The 21,197-nt window shown below is 41.4% G+C and overlaps 1 protein-coding gene across 1 annotated transcript; it reads left to right on the forward strand.

Moving 5' to 3' along the window:
• Window positions 1-1,910: 1,910 nt before the first annotated feature.
• POPDC3 (popeye domain containing 3) lies at window positions 1,911-19,059 on the forward strand. The gene is made up of 4 exons (XM_026511592.4): window positions 1,911-2,073; window positions 15,770-16,511; window positions 17,487-17,595; window positions 18,603-19,059. The coding sequence occupies exons 2-4, from the start codon at window positions 16,027-16,029 to the stop codon at window positions 18,882-18,884; spliced, it is 876 nt and encodes a 291-aa protein (XP_026367377.2). The 5' UTR covers window positions 1,911-2,073; window positions 15,770-16,026; the 3' UTR covers window positions 18,885-19,059.
• Window positions 19,060-21,197: the final 2,138 nt, after the last annotated feature.

Genomic DNA, 21,197 nt, shown 5'->3' on the forward strand with positions numbered 1-21,197 from the left:
TCATCGGAGTGTTTGTTTCATAGAGACTCCGCAGTGAAGATCAAGGCAGGGATTCGTACAGGAAGGAATAAGAAAGAAAAATCAGAACACAGCGGGACAGCAATATTTAACATAAAATTCACCAAAGAAGGGACAACACTGTATGTACTAATAGGCTGACTATCTAAACAACACATATAACCTGTATTAGTTACAACAAACTTAATGGCTTAAAATAACACACATTTACTAACTCATAATTTTGGTGGGTCAGGAGTCCAGGCACGACTTAACTGGGTCCTCGGCTTAGGGTTTCACAGAGCCACAATTAAGGTGTCCTCTGGTCCGCATTCACATCTGGAGGCTTGACTGGGGAAGAATCTGTTTCCAAGTTTCCTTCAATGATGGACAGAATTCATTTCCTTGTGTTTGTGGAACAGAGGGACCTGGCTCCTTGCTGGCTGTTGGCTGGAGGCTGCTTTCAGCTCCCAGAGGCCACTGGCAGTTCCTGCCACACGGACTTCCCAACATGGCCACTTCTTTCATCAAGCCAGAGACAACAGTCTCCTGAGAAAGTCTGCCAGCAAGACAGAGTCTTTTGTAATGCAGTGTCATCCCAGGAGTGACATCCATCCCCTGTGCTATACTTATTGTTCATAAGCAAGTCACAGGTCCCAACTGCACTCAAAGGGAGGGGATCCCACAAAGACGTCAACACCAGCAGGTGCTGGGAATCACGGAGCTACCTTAGAGTCTGTCATACAAGGTTATCTTTGCTGCTTCTGAGTTTTTAAATTAAAAATAACCATAAATATAATCCTTAAAACATTGCGATGTGCAGCAGTGACTAAGAAGTGAAATCTAAACCTAGAGCACGTCTGGTATCAAAGCTTGTGACCTTCACACTTCCCTGGCCATATTTCAAATGTAGATATATACATACCATTGACTAGATCCAGGTCAAACTTTATTTCTAACATTTCTGAGTAAATCTCTGGAACGAAGAGTAAAAGCAAAGGCCGAGCAGTGGGGTATTTTCTAGCTAAGTACAGTGTGTAAGAATATGGGTATTTCTTTGACCCTCAGTTTCAGCACAATTAAAGGAGGTTAATTTTACAGTTTATATTAATTACTTTTGCAATTATTCTGGAGAGACATTGATTATTCAATAAATGTTTGCTTCTGGAATCACTGTCATCAACGTGGTTACATGAAGTAAAAGTGAGGGTGCTAAGGGAAGGGAGACGAAATCCTTGAGTTAAGTGCTTCACGGGTCCCTCACTGACTACCCTATGGTTTGATCACCAAAACAAAACAAACCTTCACTAATTTCATAGGAGGAAAAATGCATTTGAGTGTTGCCTGAAATTGCATGCATTTGGCTTAGTACTGATTTGAACACTTTCTATCATTTGTATTTTTAATTTTTTCCGTCTATGGTCGTCTCTGCTCTTCACCCATTTGTGGGGTTTTTTTGAGCTGTCCATTGATTTGACCTTCCTCTGTCCCATGCATCCAAATATTCTCATCCCCCACTCTGGTCATTTATCTCATTTTGTTTATAACGTGTTTGGTGGGAGGCGAGGTGCGGGAATGAGAGGGCACACATACAGTTGCTTTTCATTTCAGTAGTCCGTTCCATCGCTCTCCTGGAACTGCGAATACCAGGCTTGTTTTCTAACCCTCATCAGTGTTGACTTCGGGGAAGCCCTTCTTGGCAAACTTTGGTCCGCAGGGGCCGCTAGGTTTATCAGCAGTCCTACACTCCGGTGGCCGCGCCGCCTGCTCCCGGGAGGCGGGGGCGACCCAGGCCCCTGCGAGGCCGCAGCCGCCACCGCCCTCCCCGCTCTCCCCGCTGCGCCCCGGGGCGCGCGCCCGTGCCCGGCCCCCGCCCGCGCCGCCGCGCGAGCTCCGAAGTAGGCTGCGGTCACTGCGCGTCCCGGCGCGGGGCCGACGCCGGCCGGGTGGGCGGCGAGGAGTGCGCGAGCCCGGACGCCCTGGGCTTCGGTGCCGGCGCGCTCGGCCCAGCGCGCTCGGCTGGGAAACTTCTGTGGGCCCAAGGCCGGAGCTCTGCGCAGGGTCGGGGAAAGAAAGGTAAGGACGGGAGCCCCGGGGTGCCTCGGCTGCCGCCCTCCGGGAGCTGTCCGCACCCTCGCACCTCGCGCGCTTTGGTTCAACTTTGCCGGCGCGGTTTCTACCCCGGCCCCGCCCCAGGGTGGGGGCTGCGAGGCCGCCGACCCCCCGGGAGCGCCTTCGCCGCCCTGTGTTCCGCGCTGCCCGCGCCGCCGCTCCGCTCCCGCCCCGCTCGGGCCAATTCGAGCCCCGGAGTCCGGGTGGCGCCGCTCGCAGCTCCGCGGGCTGCTGGTCCGGGGCTAAAGGCTCCGCGCGCACCGGCCCCTGGGAACTCTGCACTAGAGGCGAATCTTTCCCCCAGATCTTCTGTTAGCCCCACTCTTGCCCAGGCACCTTGGAGCCCAAAGAAAGAGGCCAGATTTTCGAGAGAGCAAAGCTGGTCCAAGGGGCCCTGACAGTCTTAGGTTTCATGGGGAAGTGCAGCGGTTGGGAGTTCCTTTCCCTGTCTGCTAAGGGCCTGATTAGGGTCAGTGTTTTCACACTGAGTTGGGAACAGGAGAAAGCGGTCTCATCAAAGGTCACGCTGACCTGTTTTCTCTATTTGGGGATCCACCTTGAAAAAAAAAAAAAAAAAAGGAAGGAAGGAAGGAAGGAAGGAAGGAAGGAAGGAAAGAAAACCAGTAAGTTACCTCATCACCAAGGTCAGTTACAGAGGTATAATACATTTTGAGGGTCTGTATTTTAGGAAAAGATTAAAGGCACAGGATCAAAATACAGTAATAGGGCTATATAAAAAAATGTTTTAGCCAGGAGACATTTGCAAAACATGAAAAAGTTCTACATGTGAATAATAAATGGAAAAGTAGAATTAGAAGCCCACTTTTGAACATAATTTTACTTGATTTAGTAAACACCTAGAATGGGACAATCTTCCTTCCCGGCTTTTTTTTCTAACTCTTGTCGTTAGGTATTTTGAATTTGCAAGCTTGCAATTGCATTTTATGGCAGCCTTAAAAAATTATTGGTCTCTGTTCATACTAAGGTTTGGTGGTGGCTGTTTTCTGTTATTTTTAATATCAGGGACTGATGCATGGTCATATCCCTTGTGTGACAGTACAGTAACTTGGCATTGTTCTGTGCGGCAAAAGAAAACCAAACAAGAACTACATGAAACAAAATATAAATAAAACAAAAATTGGATCTCCTTCCACATTTGCAGAATGAAGAGCTCTAGCTGATCCCAGATGATTTTAAGGCTATTTTCCTTCCCTGAAGACTGGAGAGTTTAGGATACAAAGACAAACTGAAATGTAGAGTAAGACATTTTCTGTCCTAAAATTGTATACCTATAAACTGGAAGACACTGGATAGTCGAGTTTCTTTTATCTCAACAGTGTCTCAAAAGAGCTGAATCATTGTGCATCCTGTGCTTCTAAATGGTGACATTCTATGCTTATTAAATCAAAATATGTCCTGGAATACCAAACTCCTTCACCACAAGACTGACTAAGAGCATTGACACACTGGAGCATTCACGTCTGCTTATTTTGAAATAGTCAAGATCAAGAATGGTTACGAGGTGTTTCCTGTAGTGTATGAGTCTAACAACACATAAGCAACATGGCAGCCAAGAAGTTTCAAAACTGCTTTGGAAAATATCCATGATAGATCGATCTGCAAGTCTGCAAATTACAGTTAAAATTGTTTTTTGTAATTATGGTTGTTGGTCAACTGGGATTAGGAGCTATAGAGAGTAAGAACTGACAGGAGTATATTGAATCATTAATTACATTTTTTTTTTTTTTGGAGGAAAAGGGAAAATGTTTCCTATCCAAGTAGTTACAGGAAATGTCTTAAACTTTGAACAGGCATTTTTATTTTTTTGAGGTTTTATTTATTTATTTGTCAGAGGGAGAGAGAGCGCACAAGCAGGGGGAGCTGCAGGCAGAGAGAGAAGCAGGATCTCCCCTGAGCAAGGAGCCTGATGTGGGACTCGATCCCAGGGCCCTGAACCGAAGGCAGTTGCTTTACCAACGGAGCCACCCAGGCATCTCATAACAGGCATTTTAAAAAATTAAATAACTAACCGAAAGTTGCTGACTTGAAGTCCCTATAACAATACTGGATCGCCCTCCAATCCAAAGAATATAGGGACTGATTCACAACGACCCAGAGTGGGACCTTCTCATTTTGTTGTTCTTCATTTATATTCTTCAACAGAATAGTAACCTCTGGTGACTCTTACACACAGTATGAAATTGGTTCTAGAAAGACAATCAACTGGCTGAGCCTAGGCACGAATCTTCATTGCTCTGAGCCTCATTTTTCACTCCAAACAGTGGTGATAAAACTACTGACATTGCAGAGGTGCTGTGACTCCTAGAGTCCGTAAAAGGAAGACCTGGTGCCTGGCACATGGTAGGAGCCCAACTAATTGTAGTTTTCCCAGTCTCCCTTAGTAGGTGTTTGTCTAGTGACTGAACAAACTAGACGATGAGCAGTAGTTACAGTTTTTGCTTTTAAATTCAAAAACTCTATGTAGCAAAATCTTGATAAATTGTTGAATCTGGATAATAGGTATATGGAGATTTATTATCTAGTATTTTCTCTATCTTTGTATATGTTTATTCATCAGAAAAGCCTGGACCTGGAAAAAACACATAAAATACATTTCTAATCTTGCACTGCATTTTAAATTGCAATTTTAAAATCATTCTATATGGCCTGGAAGGATAAACACAATTATATATAAGGAGTGAGTGGGTGGGGAATGGTACTTGAGAACAGTTTCTGGTGATCTTCAATTTTTGTGGAATTTTTTTTATTATAAAAAAGACTTAAAATGACAATGATGTTTGTTAATTATGGTCATTGGGCTCATGGATTTTAATTCTTAGAAATTTTTGTATTTAAAATTTTTCACATTAATATAAAATCACCGTATTATTTTATAAAATTGTTATAAAGAATGCAAACAATACAGATATATACAAAGACAAAAGCAAAGTATCCCACTATCCAGAAATCATCATCTTCAACATTAAGTGTAGATGGTTCCATGTCTTTCTTTTCATTTATACAAATAGAAGGATATAGATCACGTATTAATTAATACATATGTATTAATATGTAACATGCTACTCTGGGGACACAAATAATATTCTAGGGTTTGTTTGTCTATTTGTTTGTTTTCAATCTTTGATGGACATTCTAGAAAACAAGCTTGTTTGCATTTTGATTTATAAGACTTTAGACTGTCTCTTAAAATGTAGTATTTATTTAAAAATTTAGTATGCAATAACTGACTTTGAATGAGTTTTAAGTAGCTTGGGTTTATTTGCATATAAGAGATATTTTTAGCTATTTAAAATAGATCTCAAAATTTGAAAGTAAGCTTAAATTATATGAACATTTGAATTTCACTAAAATGCAAGTTCCAGGAGGGCAGGGATTTACTGAATTATTGCATATTAATTAAAAATATTTTCCTGGCCATTTGAAAGTTGATGACACAATTATGTTATAATGTTTGTTTTGAGAATAAGCATCATGTCAATGCATTGGAAATCTTAGGGAACAATTTGAGCATAACACAAATTTTTTGCTTGCTCATGCATCATTTACTCGGCCAGAACACCAGGTGAACACATTAAAGTACAACCAGATGACTTAAGCCATGTAGGAACACACAAAACACAAGTACACATACACCTGATACATCTACCAGCTACCTTGGTTCAACACAGGTTATCCTGCAATATTGTGTTCTGCTATTCCTTTGCAATGGTGAATTTTTCTGTATAAAAACACACCCCTTCACCATCCCAAGAATGTCTAAGCATCTTGATTCAAAATGTCAAATAGGGGCGCCTGGGTGGCTCAGTCGTTAAGCGTCTGCCTTTGCAAAGCTCAGTGCCTGATCACAGGGTCCTGGGATCGAGCCCTGCATCAGGCTCCCTGCTCCACTGGGAGCCTGCTTCTTCCTCTCCCACTCCCCCTGCTTGTGTTCCCTCTCTCGCTGGCTATCTCTGTCAAATAAATAAATAAGAGATAGCGGAAGAGCCTGATGTGGGGCTCGATCCCAGAACGCCGGGATCACGCCCTGAGCCGAAGGCAGACGCTTAACGACTGCGCCACCCAGACGCCCCAATAAATAAAATCTTAAAAAAAAAAAAAAAAGCCAAATAGTGCATGCAAAAGGAAAGCTTCAATATTGAAGAGAAACTTGAAATAATCAAACATTTCAAAAGAATCAAGAGAACACGTATATTTCCTGAGCAGCAGAAATAAGGGAATAATCTTCATTGCTTATCCACTGGTAGTGCTGCAAAAATAAGAGGAACATCTGTGGTTGGAGTAACTTCAAGTTTTACAAAGTCAATAAAAACAAGGCCACAAGAAATAGAAGAAATGGAAAGATTATAGAGCATGTGGACTGAGAACCAAACAGTAAACAGTCTCCCACAATCAAAGAGAAAGCTCCTATCTCTACGCAAACACCTTGAAAGGAAATCCCAGTACCCGGCAGAAATGCTCCTTTTAGTACTAGTGTGGCTGGTTTAGTGGTTTCAAACATCGCTGACCCTGGTGTGTGGTCCATCTGTTATTTAGCCAGGAAAAATGAAAAAGAAAGACTCTAGCTAGTTAGCGAGATCACATGAGCTTGTTAGGCATGTTTGTCAGGAAGAAACATGAGGACCTGAGCTAAATAAACATAGAACAGTGAGTTCATTTGCTGCATATAGGTCACTTGGAGGAAAAGGAAGTGAAGTTGTCTACCTTTGATTCATATCAAGAGAAGACCATTTAATGGAACCATGGATCTCCAGCTTGTCTTGCATTTTTCATCATGAATCTCCGGTGAACTTACTGCATGACATGATAGCAGCTGCTCGAAAGTGAATGGCCTGCTTGTGCCTTTAACCATTTCCAGGTTAAGGAACCTGAAGCAGAGCTTGGGATTGTTTATTAAAAGCAATCAAATGACATTCTTGAGAAGGAGAGGTTTACTGCAGTTTCAGCAAATTAAGAATTATAGGACACTGAGTGATTCAACATGGGACTTACCTTCCTATCCCTGTGTTGCTCAAAAAATTGTAATTTCTTAAGAAGACATTTAAATTCACTGAATCTAGAACTGAAGGGAGAAAACAAGAATGTTGTTGATTTGTTCCACTAAGTCCAGATATTTAGATTCAAACTGTACATGAAGCAGAAATGTCATTATTTGCGTCTGTCTGCCTGGGAGTGATTCTGGGCTCTCTCATTTGTGTATCCTTAGGCAACCTACTTAACTTCCCTATACCTCAGTTTTCTCATCTGTAAAATAGGGACAATAGAACTATGTATTGTGAGGATTAAATGACATAATATTTTAAGATTCTTAGAAATGTGCCTGGCTCATAGTAAGTGCTCGGTAAATGTTAGATGCTGGTAGTGGTGGTGGTGGTGGTGGTAGTAACCGTAGTAAATGAGGTTCAAGGAGATGACAACTAGATATCGCATTAATTTCCCATTGCTCAACTCATCTGAACTTGGTGGAGTCACACAATTAGAAGAATTACAGAGCTATTTGAGTTTCTGTAGTGTCTTTTGAGTATAATCTCTAGATGTGTCTGAGACATCAAGTATTTGCCCTATACATATGGCTCAATTTTACAAAGAACTGACTAAGCTGGAAGTCACCCAGGGAAACTTGGTATTCCAGGAAGTTTGGAGATTGTATATGAATGACCTAATTATTCTGGAAATTGCCCATGTGTCCAAATTCTTAACAATTGTTGGGGCTGTCTGACTCCACTGAAGGAGAACCTATAATGTGTTGCTGGGAGCCATAGTGAATTACATGTAATTCCCAGGGCCTCTCTGAGTGTCTTGTTTTGCAGACACTATTCTTCAAAAGTATTACTGTTCTTACCTGACTTTCCTGATTTAAATCCAGCAAAGATTGAGTGTCTTCTGCTCCATAGATCTGTTTTCCAACTCAATCATAAAATGTAGATTATTAGATTGATGAAAAAAGTCTTGTGTATAGTAAGTACTCATAATTGTGTGTCCATATTAGTTTCCTAGTGCTTTGTAACTGAGTACCACAAACTAGTGGCTGAAAACACCACAAATCCATTATTGCATAGTTTTTGTGGATCAGTAGTCCAGGCACAGCTGAACTGGATCCTCTGCCTTGGGCATTGAAGGCCTGCCATCCAGGTGTCGGCCACACTGCACTCTTCATTTGGAGTCCAAGGTCTTCTTCCAAGATTTTCAGGTGGTTGGCAGAATTCAGCTCCTTGTGGTCATAGGACTGACATTCCCATTATCTTGGTAACTGTTAGTTGGGGACTTCTTTCAGCTCACAGAGACTACTGGCCATTCCTTGGCTTGTGGCCCCATAAGCAGTTCACAACATGGTGTTTGCTTTCTTCCAGGCCAGTAGGAACATGACTCTCTAATTTTCAATCCCTTTCTAGTCCGACAATCTTATATAACTTAATAATTGCAGGTGATCATTCCAGCACCATTTGCCATGTAATGTTACCTAATCGAGGAAGCGTCTGTCCCATCCCATTCACAGGTCTGCCACACTCAAGGAGAGAGGATTGTAGCATGTGTGCACCAATGAGACAGGAATCTTGGGGGCCATCTTATAACTCTATGTGATAAAGTGAGAAATCAGACACAGCTGCAAGTAATCACATGGACTTTAGCGAAGACATGAGAATCAGAGAAGTCCAGCACAAGCTGTAGGCATTTTCTCTAATTTTCTCAAGTCTCAAGAGAAGCCAAGCTCTCATTGGTTTGGAAGGTCAAAGTCATATTCCAGCCCAGAAGCCTAGTGGTGCATGAAGAAACTCATATGTTATATGAAAACAAAGGCTGGCATGGACCCTCCGGAATCCAAAAGGCCACAATTCAATCTCCATTACAAAATTTATGAGAGTATCTATCTGGGATTTCCAATGTATTCCATGAGGTATCATCATAAGATGAAATGAGAAAATGAAACAATGTGATATAATTGCTTGGGAAAATGTAATTTTCCTAAGGAAAAAGGAAAAAGTAGTGACTTCCTTGGTAGGATAAAAAGGCCAAGAGCTATCGTGGGGCTGGCCACCTATCTAGGCAGAAGCCAGATGGCAACATCTATGCCATGGATAAGATCTGATGATTGTAGCATAAGAATATTGTAGCCAATATCATTTACATTTATATCAACTCTGTTCTTAATCTTAGATAATTCTTCCATATTTATACACTTATACATTATACATATGTACTATTTGCACAGTGTCATGCCAAGTCTTTTTCATTTCTTCACTGTTACTTGAGAGGCTCTAGACCAGCACTGTCCAAGAGAAATATAATGCAAGCCACATACATAATTTTAAATTTTCTAGTAGCGACATTAAAAAATAAGAAATGGGCAAAATTAATGTTTTATTTAACCCAGTATTTCTAAAACATTATCATTTCAACGTATAGTGAACATAAGAGTTATTAATGACATGTTCTTTATCTTTGTGCTAAGTCTTTGAAATCCATGTGTATAACACATCTCAATTCAGACCAACCACATGTGGCTGATGGCTACCATATTGGACAGCACAACTCTAGAGTTCTATCAAAGGCCTCGGATCATGGGCATTTAATTTCAACTCTCATTCTCTCTGCACTCACTTTCTAGCTAATCTTGCCAACCCCAGGCTTTCTTCAGTATTGTCCTGTGTAATAGTAACTATTAAAGATACCTCTGTCCTGCCCCTTATCTTCTGCTGTGAACTCTGTTGCTAGACCAAGAGTATTAGATTAATTGAGGATAAAACTGTGTTCCGCTTTCCTCTGATTTCTTTCCAAACTTTGGGCTGTCTTAAAGTTCCAAGGGTCTTCAACCTTCTTTGTTCCTCTGTCTCAGAGTCACTTCTTCCTTTCACTTCTTCCTCAGAGTATAAAATATGCTTTCCTTTCTTCCTAGTCCAACATCTAAATCATCAACTCAGGTGTTGGTCAGATCTCACTTGCGCTTCTTACTTGTTCCAAAACTATTCTGAATGCTGCTTTTACCTGGGCATTGTTATCCTCATCAGTCACTGAACATTTATTGAAGCCTCACTGTGTTCTAGACAGAGGGGAATTCCATATATGTTTCCATAACCAACAGAGCTGACATTTATATGACCAAATATACATGACCAATGACTATATATATATATATATATAATGGTCAATATAACATAACATGTGATGGAAGCCATGTTGACAGATAATAGAGGTAAAAATTCAGAGCTAGAAGGTGCACTTCAGGCCACCCTGTTAAGGAAAGGCTGCTGCAAAATCTCCACAAGCCTTGAGCCCTCTTGGAGCGATGAGTGCCAAGGAAGGAAAATGCCCCCCCACCTGAGCAAAGCATGGGAATGAGAGAACATACAAGGCAAAAATGTGCCTTTCCAGCTCCTTCAAAATAAGAATTAAAATTAGACCTTTACCCTACAGACTGTTCTGGTGTCTCTCAACCTCACCACCTAATAGTTCTTAGCCCTGGTTACACTTCAGAAAATGCCAATGCCTGAGCCCACCACAGTCTGTAAGGAATAAAATAAGTCGTCTCTAGAGTGGGTCCCGGTCATAAAGCTGGTGCTAAGATCGGCAGTCTAAATTCCGTTCTGCTACTCAGCTCTCTATTCTAACCCATGCTAGGAAAAAACTTCCATTCCTTATCACATAGAGTCATGTTACTTTAGAGCCAAAAGGGACCTCACATCATTTTGTCCAACACTTCCGTTTTACCAATGAGGAAACAGGTCTAGTAAGATTAAAATCACACAGCTATTTAGGGGCACAGGTAAGACTAGAACCTTTCTTTTAAGTAACAGTGTGAACTGAACCGACTGGACACAGAATGGAGCGCTGCCACCAGCACTACTGCCCCGGGCAGACAGTGAGGGCTCAGAAGCACAAGAGTCATCAGCATAGCAGGACAGCCAGTGGTCAGCCAGGAATGAACAAAGCTGAGGTCCTGCAAACAAACAAGGATAATTCAGAAATCATGCAGGAACAACATAAAACAATGGCCCTCAAATGTTAGTGTGTGCGTAAGAATCAACTGGGAGCTTATTAGAAGGGCATCTTCCTGGGTCCCTTCCTGGCAGTAATTCTGGGGTGGTGCCGGGGAAGGGACAGTCTAACAAGCTACCCGGGTGACACATCAGTGATTTGAGGATACCTGCTGGGAAGCACTAAACACTAATCTGAAGCAGAAGAGCATCGTTGTCCTCCAGAGACTGGCTTCTTGGCCATTGGGAAGTAAAGAAAGACTCAAGGGTGGGTTGGTTATGGGAGTACCCCTACCAGCCGTAGGAGGTCAGGACACAGGGAAGAATAACAGAGATCACCCCTGCAGGAATGAGTAAATTTAGAATTTAAAATTTAAAGTTGGGTAGCCACCAAAAGTAACATTTGTATTTCTGTATTCAATTGTAATCCTCTGGGTGAAAGAATGCTTTTTAAAAACTAAATTCTTCGGGGCGCCTGGGTGGCACAGCGGTTAGGCGTCTGCCTTCGGCTCAGGGCGTGATCCCGGCGTTATGGGATTGAGCCCCACATCAGGCTCCTCCGCTGTGAGCCTGCTTCTTCCTCTCCCACTCCCCCTGCTTGTGTTCCCTCTCTCACTGGCTGTCTCTATCTCTGTCGAATAAATAAATAAAATCTTTAAAAAAAAAACAACTAAATTTTCCAAAAGGCTCAGCTCTGTAAAATACAAGCAACAAGTACAGCAATGCCTTCTCTATATTATTTTTAAATTTGCCAAGAAGTTTTAATTTAGATCTTCTCGTTTGAGTCTTCTAGCACCCTTTAGCATGGACACAGTAGGTGATATTACCTCTGCTTTACTGATTAAACATGCCTGAGTTCATCGAAGTAGCAAGGAGGAAACGAATGCCTACATTTTCTAAATACTGATACCGTGGAAGCAGGATAATAAACGCGGTTTAGTCTGTGAGCTTCAGAATCAGGCAGAACTGGGTGGAATGTTAGTCCCAATATTCACAATGTGACCTTGAACAATTTACTTACCTTCTCTGGGTTTCAATTTTCTCATCTGTAAGATGGAGATATAGTACCTGTCCTGTGGGGTTGTTAAGATTAAGTGAGATAATTTTAAATACGTCTGGCACGTAGGTCCTGAGTAAAGTGTACCTCCTTGAGGATAAGTAGAGCAGCCCAACTCTAAGTAAATGATTATTTTGCATATGGAACACAAACCAAAGTTAGGACCTATTCCAATTAATGAGTAGAATATTGATGGAATTTTTATCTTCTGGGTTGCCTAGCAACCAAAACTAACGCAATATCACAAGCTACGAGAGTTGTTGTTTTTTAATCAGATGAAAATTCAACTGCTCTTAAGGAACTCAATTTCTATGAAGACAAAAGGATTCCCCTATGAATTTGGAGCTGTGCCAGACATTTAAATAAGTAGTGTCCCACCTCCTTAGTGATTTTTTTACCAAACTGCCTTGGATATTGGGATATTGCCTACTTCTTTTCCCCTGGGTGAAGACGATGTTAGAACATCCATTAAATCGGGTAGAGAGTAGGCATGGAGAAGGCAGAGTGCTTGCTCCTGGATACCAGTGTATTCACTCAGTGTTCACTGAGTGCCAGAAATACAAAACATTTGTCTTTGCCCCTTAAGAGTTTCAGAAGCTAGAAGGGCAAGTCAGCCAGTGTTGAATAATAATATAGCAAATTATTTCACGAGTGGCCTTCTAGGTCTATTTCCCTGGCTCGACGGTGAGCATTATGGATGGAGCGGTACACGTGGATATGGCAGGTCTTAAATATTCAGTGTTAGGATTACTATTTTCCTGGCAAACCAGTGCTGACAATATCCCACTGTCTCCCAACACATTCATATCTGATTCACAGCCTTGAAAGGTGGCCCTGCCTGGTGGCGAGGACATGGCGCTGAGCGGACAGGGACGCCTACCTGGGACTTCTGCCTTTCTTACCTCAGGCCAGTTACTTAGCTGATCTCGTGCCCTGCTTTTCTCATTGGTAAGCAGGGCATGATGATTTAGATTCTGCCTCCCTCCTGGCAACAAGTGTGATACAATGAGATCATAAATGTACAAGTTGTGAACAGATACACGCAATTTCTGAGCTAGTCTGAATCGGTTGGTCCCAAGGCTCCGTCATATTTCATCGAGCATCCTTGCACCTTCTTTTAAATGTTCTTATTCCTCTATAACTCAGGGTCTTACAGCCTAAGGAGTAAAAAGCGGGGAGCTGGGAATCATTGTGTTTATTTGCACTTAATTTTGTCTCCATCGTTTGTCTCCATCGTTTGTATCTCCGTGTGCTAATTTCTCTTGCGGGGAAGATGGGCTTTATCGCCGCAGAAATCCATCGTGCCACTTTGGCATTTCAACATTTATTTACCCAAAAACATGACTTAAGGCCTACAGGCCTTTCAAGCAGGCAGCTGGTTGATGAATCACGTTCAGTCATCGAGTGCTGCTGGCACATAGCAGAGGAACACTCATGCCCGTCACCTGCCCCTGTCAGTTCTTTCTCTTCTAATAAAATACATCTGTTTTGGTGACTGAATAGAAACACACCAAGTGGAGAAGGGCTGGGTGCGGAGTAATTTAATCAGGGCAAGTCAGCACTCTGTGTCGCTGTGTTGAGTGATACAGTATCAAGGATAGGAAGATGATTTGGTAGCAGCTTCTTGAAACAGAAGCCGCTGGAAAGGGCCGGAACCACAGTTCCTGATGATCATAATGGGTCACCCTCCTGGCCTGCACGTGGCCCAGTCTGTCCCCCAAGTCTGGATCATCAGGGGACAAGATTCCCAGAAGCTCCCTTCCGCATCGTTAGCATCATGTTAACATTTTGTTGAGGAGTATAAATTTTTAAGGAAGTTCAAACCAAAGTTCAGAGCTCTGCCAGCAGTGCTTTTTAATATTGGCTTCAGTGGCTAGGTTAGGTATCCGGAGGAACTGATTAATTTAAAATATCCTCGTTTTAAAAGTGAAACAGCAGGGAGACTGACATTTGCAGTCTGGTATTCTGCAGTTCTCACTACTCATTGTATTTAAAAACATTTTTTGTTTGTTTGTTGTGAATATCCAGTAGGATATCATTTTGTGTTGTGTTTAAAGAAGAGGGAGTAAACATGTTCAGGGTGCTGGTCTGCCCCGAATCGCATCATGTCACAGAGTGATGGGGGGAGGCAGAAATTAGGGGGCACGGGATGTTTAAAATGCATTTGAAAGTAGCTTAAGTACAAATAGCAAGATATGTTATAGGTCTGTGTTATATATTTTTTCATTTTTTAATGATTCACCTGGTGATGCTCTCAAAGTCATGACTTGCTGGAAAAGAATCACTATCCAGGACGAAGAACCAGGGACTCCCAACAACCGTGGCTCTTTTCTTTCCATTTCTAGTTCGTTGGTGATGATACTGTTCCCGTTTTTACTTCAGCTAAGTCGTTTTCACCTCTCTGTGTGTATTTTTTTTTCCTATGAGACAAGATCTGTGATATCCGATATTTTATTAACAGGTGTTCTGGAAATGATCTGTCTCAAAAATAAAAACACTAAATATAGCACTTAAGTTCAAGGCTTCTGAATGTTGTTATGGTTTAAAAATCCAATCTAAGGAATGCTTCACATTGAAACTATTTATTGTTAAGAAACCTGGGGATAAATGATACATATCCCACAGCTCTATCATCCTGGTTAAATCTCTCCTGACTCAGATCACACATTAGCATTTTTACCATATGGCTCAAAGGGTAGAGAATATATGTGCAGAGGAACAAGTTGGTAACATTTTTTGACCATCTGGTAAATAAATGTGTAAGTAGCAGGAAGTTTAATACTATTTATTTAGTTACACGGTGCAGACTTTAACTTGCATAGCCTCTAATACAATAAGGTAGATCTGAATTTGTATTTCTCAAACAATTTTGATCTAATTCACGAAACATACTCATAGTCTACTCTGTGCTATTAAATCTGACTCCTAATTATGTGTTTCTCATGTTTATTGTTTTGTGAGGGCTCCTTACAGTGCCTAATTTAAAATCTCTTTCATGAGAGGTCACATGATTGGATCCAATGTACAGGCTTACGTACAGAAGTTCTGCTCTACCCCGACCGCTGTACGACCTGGGATAAATTACTTGGCCTCTCTAAGCCTCGAATGCTTCATCTGTAAAGAGTGTATAACATTGTCAAACAGTATCTCTTAGAGCGTGGGCCATGAAAGGCCACAGATTGATGCCTCAGAACCATGTTGGGGGGATTGTTAAGATACGAACACATAGGCCCCACCCTCAGAGATTCTGCCTCAGTATGCCTGCACACAGCCTACGAGTCTGCATTTTTAGTCCCTGTCCCAAGAGATTCTGAGGCACCGAGCTATTATTATGAAGACAATTTGATTATAGCACCTAGCTTTCTAGAAAGATATGTAGTTAGCTGATTCTAACAAATACTAAAATTTCAGTAAATAATTTATTATTATTATTAAGTATAACCCTAAAAATATACATTTTTCTATCCTAGAAACTTAACAGCATTTGTACTTAAAATATTCTAACTTCATAGAAAATAGGATAGCAACTTGAATAGTAATGCTGGTGATTCATTTAAATATACCTCTCCATTTTCCTTGTTTAATTAGATCCTTCTTTTTTTTTCTTGTCCAGGAAACCACAAATTATTTGTGGACTAGATCTGAATCAGGAGCCCAGATGAACTTAAAGAAGCTAGCATGGGATTTTTAGTTTTTCCAAGATCCATACACACGAAACCCTGAGTCAGTACAACTCCAGCGTCCAGGCTGTCTCTGGTTTTATAAAGATGTAGCGAAACTCTGATGATGGAAAAGCAAAGGACTTAAGTAATTACTTGCTTCAATATCATCTAATGTCAGCTGAAAAGTGAACCAGACAGTAGGACAGCCATGGAGAGAAATTCAAGTCTATGGAAGAACCTGATAGATGAACACCCAGTCTGCACCACCTGGAAGCAAGAGGCCGAAGGAGCCATTTATCATCTTGCCAGTATTTTATGTGTAGTAGGTTTCATGGGCGGCAGTGGATTCTTCGGGCTCCTGTACGTCTTCAGTTTGCTGGGGTTGGGTTTTCTCTGCTCTGCTGTCTGGGCTTGGGTAGATGCCTGTGCAGCCGACATATACTCCTGGAATTTTGTACTGTTCGTCATCTGCTTCGTGCGGTTTGTTCACATTGCGTATCAAGTTCGCAGCATAACTTTTTCCCGAGAATTCCAGCTCTTGTACAGCTCCCTTTTCCAGCCCCTGGGGACCTCTCTGCCCGTCTTCAGAACAATTGCTCTGAGCTCTGAAGTGGTTACTTTGGAAAAGGAACACTGTTACGCCATGCAGGGGAAAACCTCCATTGATAAACTCTCTCTGCTTGTTTCGGGAAGGTTTGTACTCCTGGTGCTTGCTCTATATTAGTTAGTGCCTCTGAACTAGTTACTAGCTGGTGTTTCTTTCTGTTACAGTTTTCCATCTCAGGATAGCATAGTCCTGGGCGGTTTTTAGCACCGTGAGGCATGAGAAACCCCTTGACATGTACGTGAGTCATGGACATAGGCATTTAGAGTACATGCTATTATTTACTTGAAGCAGGATATAATCTAGAGCCTTAATATTTCTTCTTAGAAATCAAATGTACGAATGGGTTTGTCTGGATATGCTATTTGTTTCCAAGCTAATCACTGAGAGTCAAGAAGAGCATGATGCCAGCATGAATTAATAGAATACTTATGTTGGCATGCAAAGTACTTTAAATAGACTCTGATAGGGCATTTTTTTAAGTAATAGAGAACATTTAAGTTTTATAATGACCAATTTTCTTCAGTAAATTCTAGAATTGCCCACTTGCTAGAAGCAGGGGGTGCACCATATATATTTTTTATATGTATATTTGTATGTATATAAACTTTGAAAACAAAAAGTTTGGGGGAGGAAACAATAAGGTGATTATTCATGCCTTTAAAACGTTTAAATATTTAGTCTACAGAGGTATTTACAGTGGTACTCCTTTATGTTCTTCAGTGTTTTCCTACTTAATTTAAAATCTGATTGAGGGCATTGAAACTTTGTCTTGAAGTATAATAAATACACACAGAGGGGCACATGCCATCAGTGTACACCCCGAAGCATGATCTGACGAATGCCACCCAGTACTCCAGAGTCCGAACTGTGTGAGGAACATTAGTACATGAATCTTATAGATTTTGTCATTACTATAATGTGTGAAATTAATATTTTATCCTACCGAATTTTAAAAGCCATGAAGGCCACCAGAGATCTGAAATACCGCTCCCTCCCCTTGCCTCCAATTATGGGCTTGCTTTCTCCTTCTCTCATAAATAATGTTCTTTGTGTTTGGGTAGGATCAGAGTGACAGTTGATGGCGAATTTCTGCATTACATTTTCCCCTTCCAGTTCCTGGATTCTCCTGAATGGGACTCACTGAGACCCACAGAGGAAGGCATTTTTCAGGTAAGGGACAACTAGCTCACAGAATGAACACTGCCTCTTCCAAACAGATAGACGTTTGTTTAAAAACAGGCAAACAAAGGGAACAGCAGATGACAGAGCAATAATTTATATTTAACTTTGGAATGTACTTTGCAGCATGCGTGACTTCCCAGCTCTGGCTGACTCTTGCTGATTACTGTCGCTCTGTAGGTCCAGCAGCAGGGGCCTTGTATGGGACAGAAAGGAGTCCATGATAGATGCTCTCAGATTTTCCTTTGCTTAGCTGCATATATGGAGATTAAAATATCATTGAGATTTGACTAGAAACTAAACACTGCCACTGCCACCGTGTAGAAAAACACCAAGAATTTAAAAGTCTGCCCTTATGACAAAATGAGTGATTCTTAAAATTTAAGATGCTAATAGATTTTAGTTGTTTTCTAGCAAAAAAAAAAAAAATTGCTAAGCTTCCTGTCACTACTCTGCTGCTGAGTCTGATAATTTCGAAAGATAATCACTTCAGTGGATTCTGTTATGGCATATTGTTTTCCTACGATGAACACAAGTGATATATGTATGCAAATACAAATTCATATACATATGCAAAATAGGTAAATAAATTCTATTTTGTGCTGCAGAAACAATTAGAGTTAAATGTCTGCAGTCTTTGGGACTGACTTGGAAATACTTCTCTAACATTAGCCAACTTTATTATTTTTTAGTATCAAGTAGCTCTCCCTTCAGTAAAAGGCAAAATATAGATACCCAGATTTTGAAAAGAGATAAATTGGAAATGGGCACAATGTTGTGATTGTTCATGTTATAAATTGTATATGTAGCAAGACATTTTGTAGTTTCTCTCCATTTTTACAATATATTGTGAGTCAGTGAGCTTTTTTAACCTACGAAAGCAGCAAGTGAAATTTATTTAAAATTGGGGCAAAAAAAAAACCCAAAACAAAACAAGGAGGCAGAACTTTTCTTGCTTCCTAATCTCTGTTTTTTATGTGGCCTTACATTTTTTTTAGGTAACCCTCACAGCAGAAACTGATTGTCGATATGTGTCTTGGAGGAGAAAGAAATTATATTTGCTCTTCGCTCAGCATCGTTACATCTCCCGCCTGTTTTCCGTTTTAATTGGCAGTGACATTGCAGATAAACTCTATGCCTTGAATGACAGGGTATATACAGGAAAAACATACCACTACGATATTCGGTTACCCAACTTCTATCAAATGTCAAGTCCAAAAATACCCAAATCACCCCTGACAGAACATTTCCGGAATTCCAGACGGTATTGTGATAAATGACATCAAAGTTGGAAGTTTTATAATTATAGAGAAGACCCTCATCATCATTCCCCAAATGAAATACAGAAAATTGTGCTCACTCATATTTTTATAAATTAAACTCAGAGGCAAGATGCCACTGCCAGCTGTTTTACTCATCTCAACTTCTGCATTGTGAATAAAGTTTACAAATTTCTCTGTGTTTCTTATTGGAATAAATGGGGAGGGGGAGAATGAATAACTGTGGGCAGTTTCTCCCTTTCTGTGTCAGAACTGGGAGAATGAAATTTTGTGTTCTCAACTATTTCCTCAGATTTATTCAGATCTGATGCCTTGCCCTATTGAGTTAGGCACTGCTTCTCCAGAAGCAGCCAGAAATTATTCTCAGCATGAGAGTGGGTTATGACTGTCCACATCAGGGTTTCCAGAATTCACTTTTTGCCACAACCTCTGATGAAAGCAAGGTGGATTATTGTGGTGGACAGCGATTATTTATTTTAAATGTGAAGTTATTTAATATGACTAGAAAGAATAAATGCAAGAGATGATATGTCCCTCTTGAAGGCTATTTTATTGCAACAAATAATTTATCAGCTCCATCTTTCAATAACATTTAAAAAGAGGCATTTCGTGGAAGACAAAGATGCATACTAATTACGGAGTAAAAAGAATCCCCGGGAACGAATAGTACAAGTGTTGCACAGTATTTGAATCTCACAGGTTAGCCGAAAGGGCAAGTGTGAATGGTGTGACTGGACAGCAAGGGACTCGTAGCCAAGCGCTACCCACCACACTAACACGGGAGTCCCTTCGACACTGTAAAGAAGAGCTAACAGACGGATCCTCGATCTGATCCGTATCATCAGAAAACTGGTTCTCTGGAGATCATGTGCAGGCCATGTTCTTTGGTAGAAAGAGAAATCATCATGCCTTTAACAAGTATGTATTGAGCACCTACCATGGCTCCGGGTGCTGACCTGAGCACCAGCGATTCATCAGGTAACAGAGGCCATCCCTCACAGAACTTACATTCCGGGGTGAGAGAGACCGATAACAAAATAAAACAGAAAAACCTGGAGTTAGAAAGAGTGTCACCACAGAGAGAGGTAAATTAGGGACGGTGGGTAGGATGGGGCATTGTCATTTCAATAGGATGGTCAAAGAAGGCCTGAATGAGAAGGTAATGTTTGAACAGAGATCTGAAGGAAGCAAAGGAACAATCCATGCAGACATCTGGGGAATGAGCAATCTGGAGGAGCAGAGAGAAAAGCAAATGAGAAGGCTTTTGGGCAGGAACAGCTAGAAGGCAGCATGGCTGCTACAGAATGAGTGCTAGGGAGAGAAGGCAAAGCGAATTTGAGGCAGATTGGGTGGGGCCTAATAAGTCACGGTAAGGACTTTGACTTTTACTCTGAGAGTGACCAGAAGCCACTGGGGAGTTTTAAAGGGAAGTGTGCTGTGATCTACCCTCTTCAATAAACTCAACAGAATCACATCGGCCAGCCTAGTGAGAATAGACTGGAGGAAGCGGAACAAGAGCAGACTTGGAAGGGGAGATCAGGGTTAAGTGTGAGATGCCTACTAGACACTGAAGCAGAAGAAATAGTTGGATGAGTCTGGAGTTCAAGAAGGAGGTCTGGGCTAGAGATAAAGATTTGAAAGTATGTCACCTACGGATGATATTTAAAGCCATGAGACTAGATGAGATGGCCAAGGCAGTAAGTAGATTCAGAAGAAAAATTCTGGGAGGACCTTTCCTCGGAGTACTCCATTGTTAAGAGAACAGGGGAAGAGCCAGCAAAGGACAAGGGAAGGAGCAGCTTAGTGAGGTAGGAAGAAAACCCGAAGCATGTCCTGGAAGCCAAGTGAAGAAAGTGTTCAAGGAGAAGGGAGTGATGAACTGTCTCAAATGTGGCTGACAGGTCAGGTGCTGTGAAGTCTAGAATAAACCATGGGGTTGAGCAGCATGGAGGTCACTAGTGAACATGACAGGAGCAGTTTTAGTAGAGTGATTGGGAACAAACACTTGACTAAAGTAGGTTGAGGGGAAATGAAAGGCAAGAAATTAGAAAAGCAAGTACAAGTAAGCTTTTCAAGGAGTTTTGATGTGAAGGGAAATAGAACTGAATAGTAGCCTGAGCAGAAGTGGGGTCAAGAGAGAGAATGTTTTTCATTGTTGTACGTAAGATAAGAGAAATAAGGGCCTATTTGTATGCTGATGGCAATGATCCAGAAGAGAGGGGTGAATTGCTGGAGGGATGACTTTGGGCAGGTGACTGATGATGGGATCCAGTGACCTTAAACAGGAACATGGACAATCAATCATTAGGAAGG

This window comes from Ursus arctos, unplaced genomic scaffold (assembly GCF_023065955.2).
Source record: "Ursus arctos isolate Adak ecotype North America unplaced genomic scaffold, UrsArc2.0 scaffold_13, whole genome shotgun sequence".
In the NCBI taxonomy this organism is placed as follows: domain Eukaryota; kingdom Metazoa; phylum Chordata; class Mammalia; order Carnivora; family Ursidae; genus Ursus; species Ursus arctos.

Coding starts and splice junctions, on each gene's coding strand:
- POPDC3 (XM_026511592.4), top strand. CDS start 16,027: ATGGAGAGAAATTCAAGTCTATGGAAGAACCTGATAGATGAACACCCA. Junction 16,512..17,486: donor TCTCTGCTTGTTTCGGGAAG/GTTTGTACTCCT, acceptor GTGTTTGGGTAG/GATCAGAGTGACAGTTGATG. Junction 17,596..18,602: donor CAGAGGAAGGCATTTTTCAG/GTAAGGGACAAC, acceptor CATTTTTTTTAG/GTAACCCTCACAGCAGAAAC.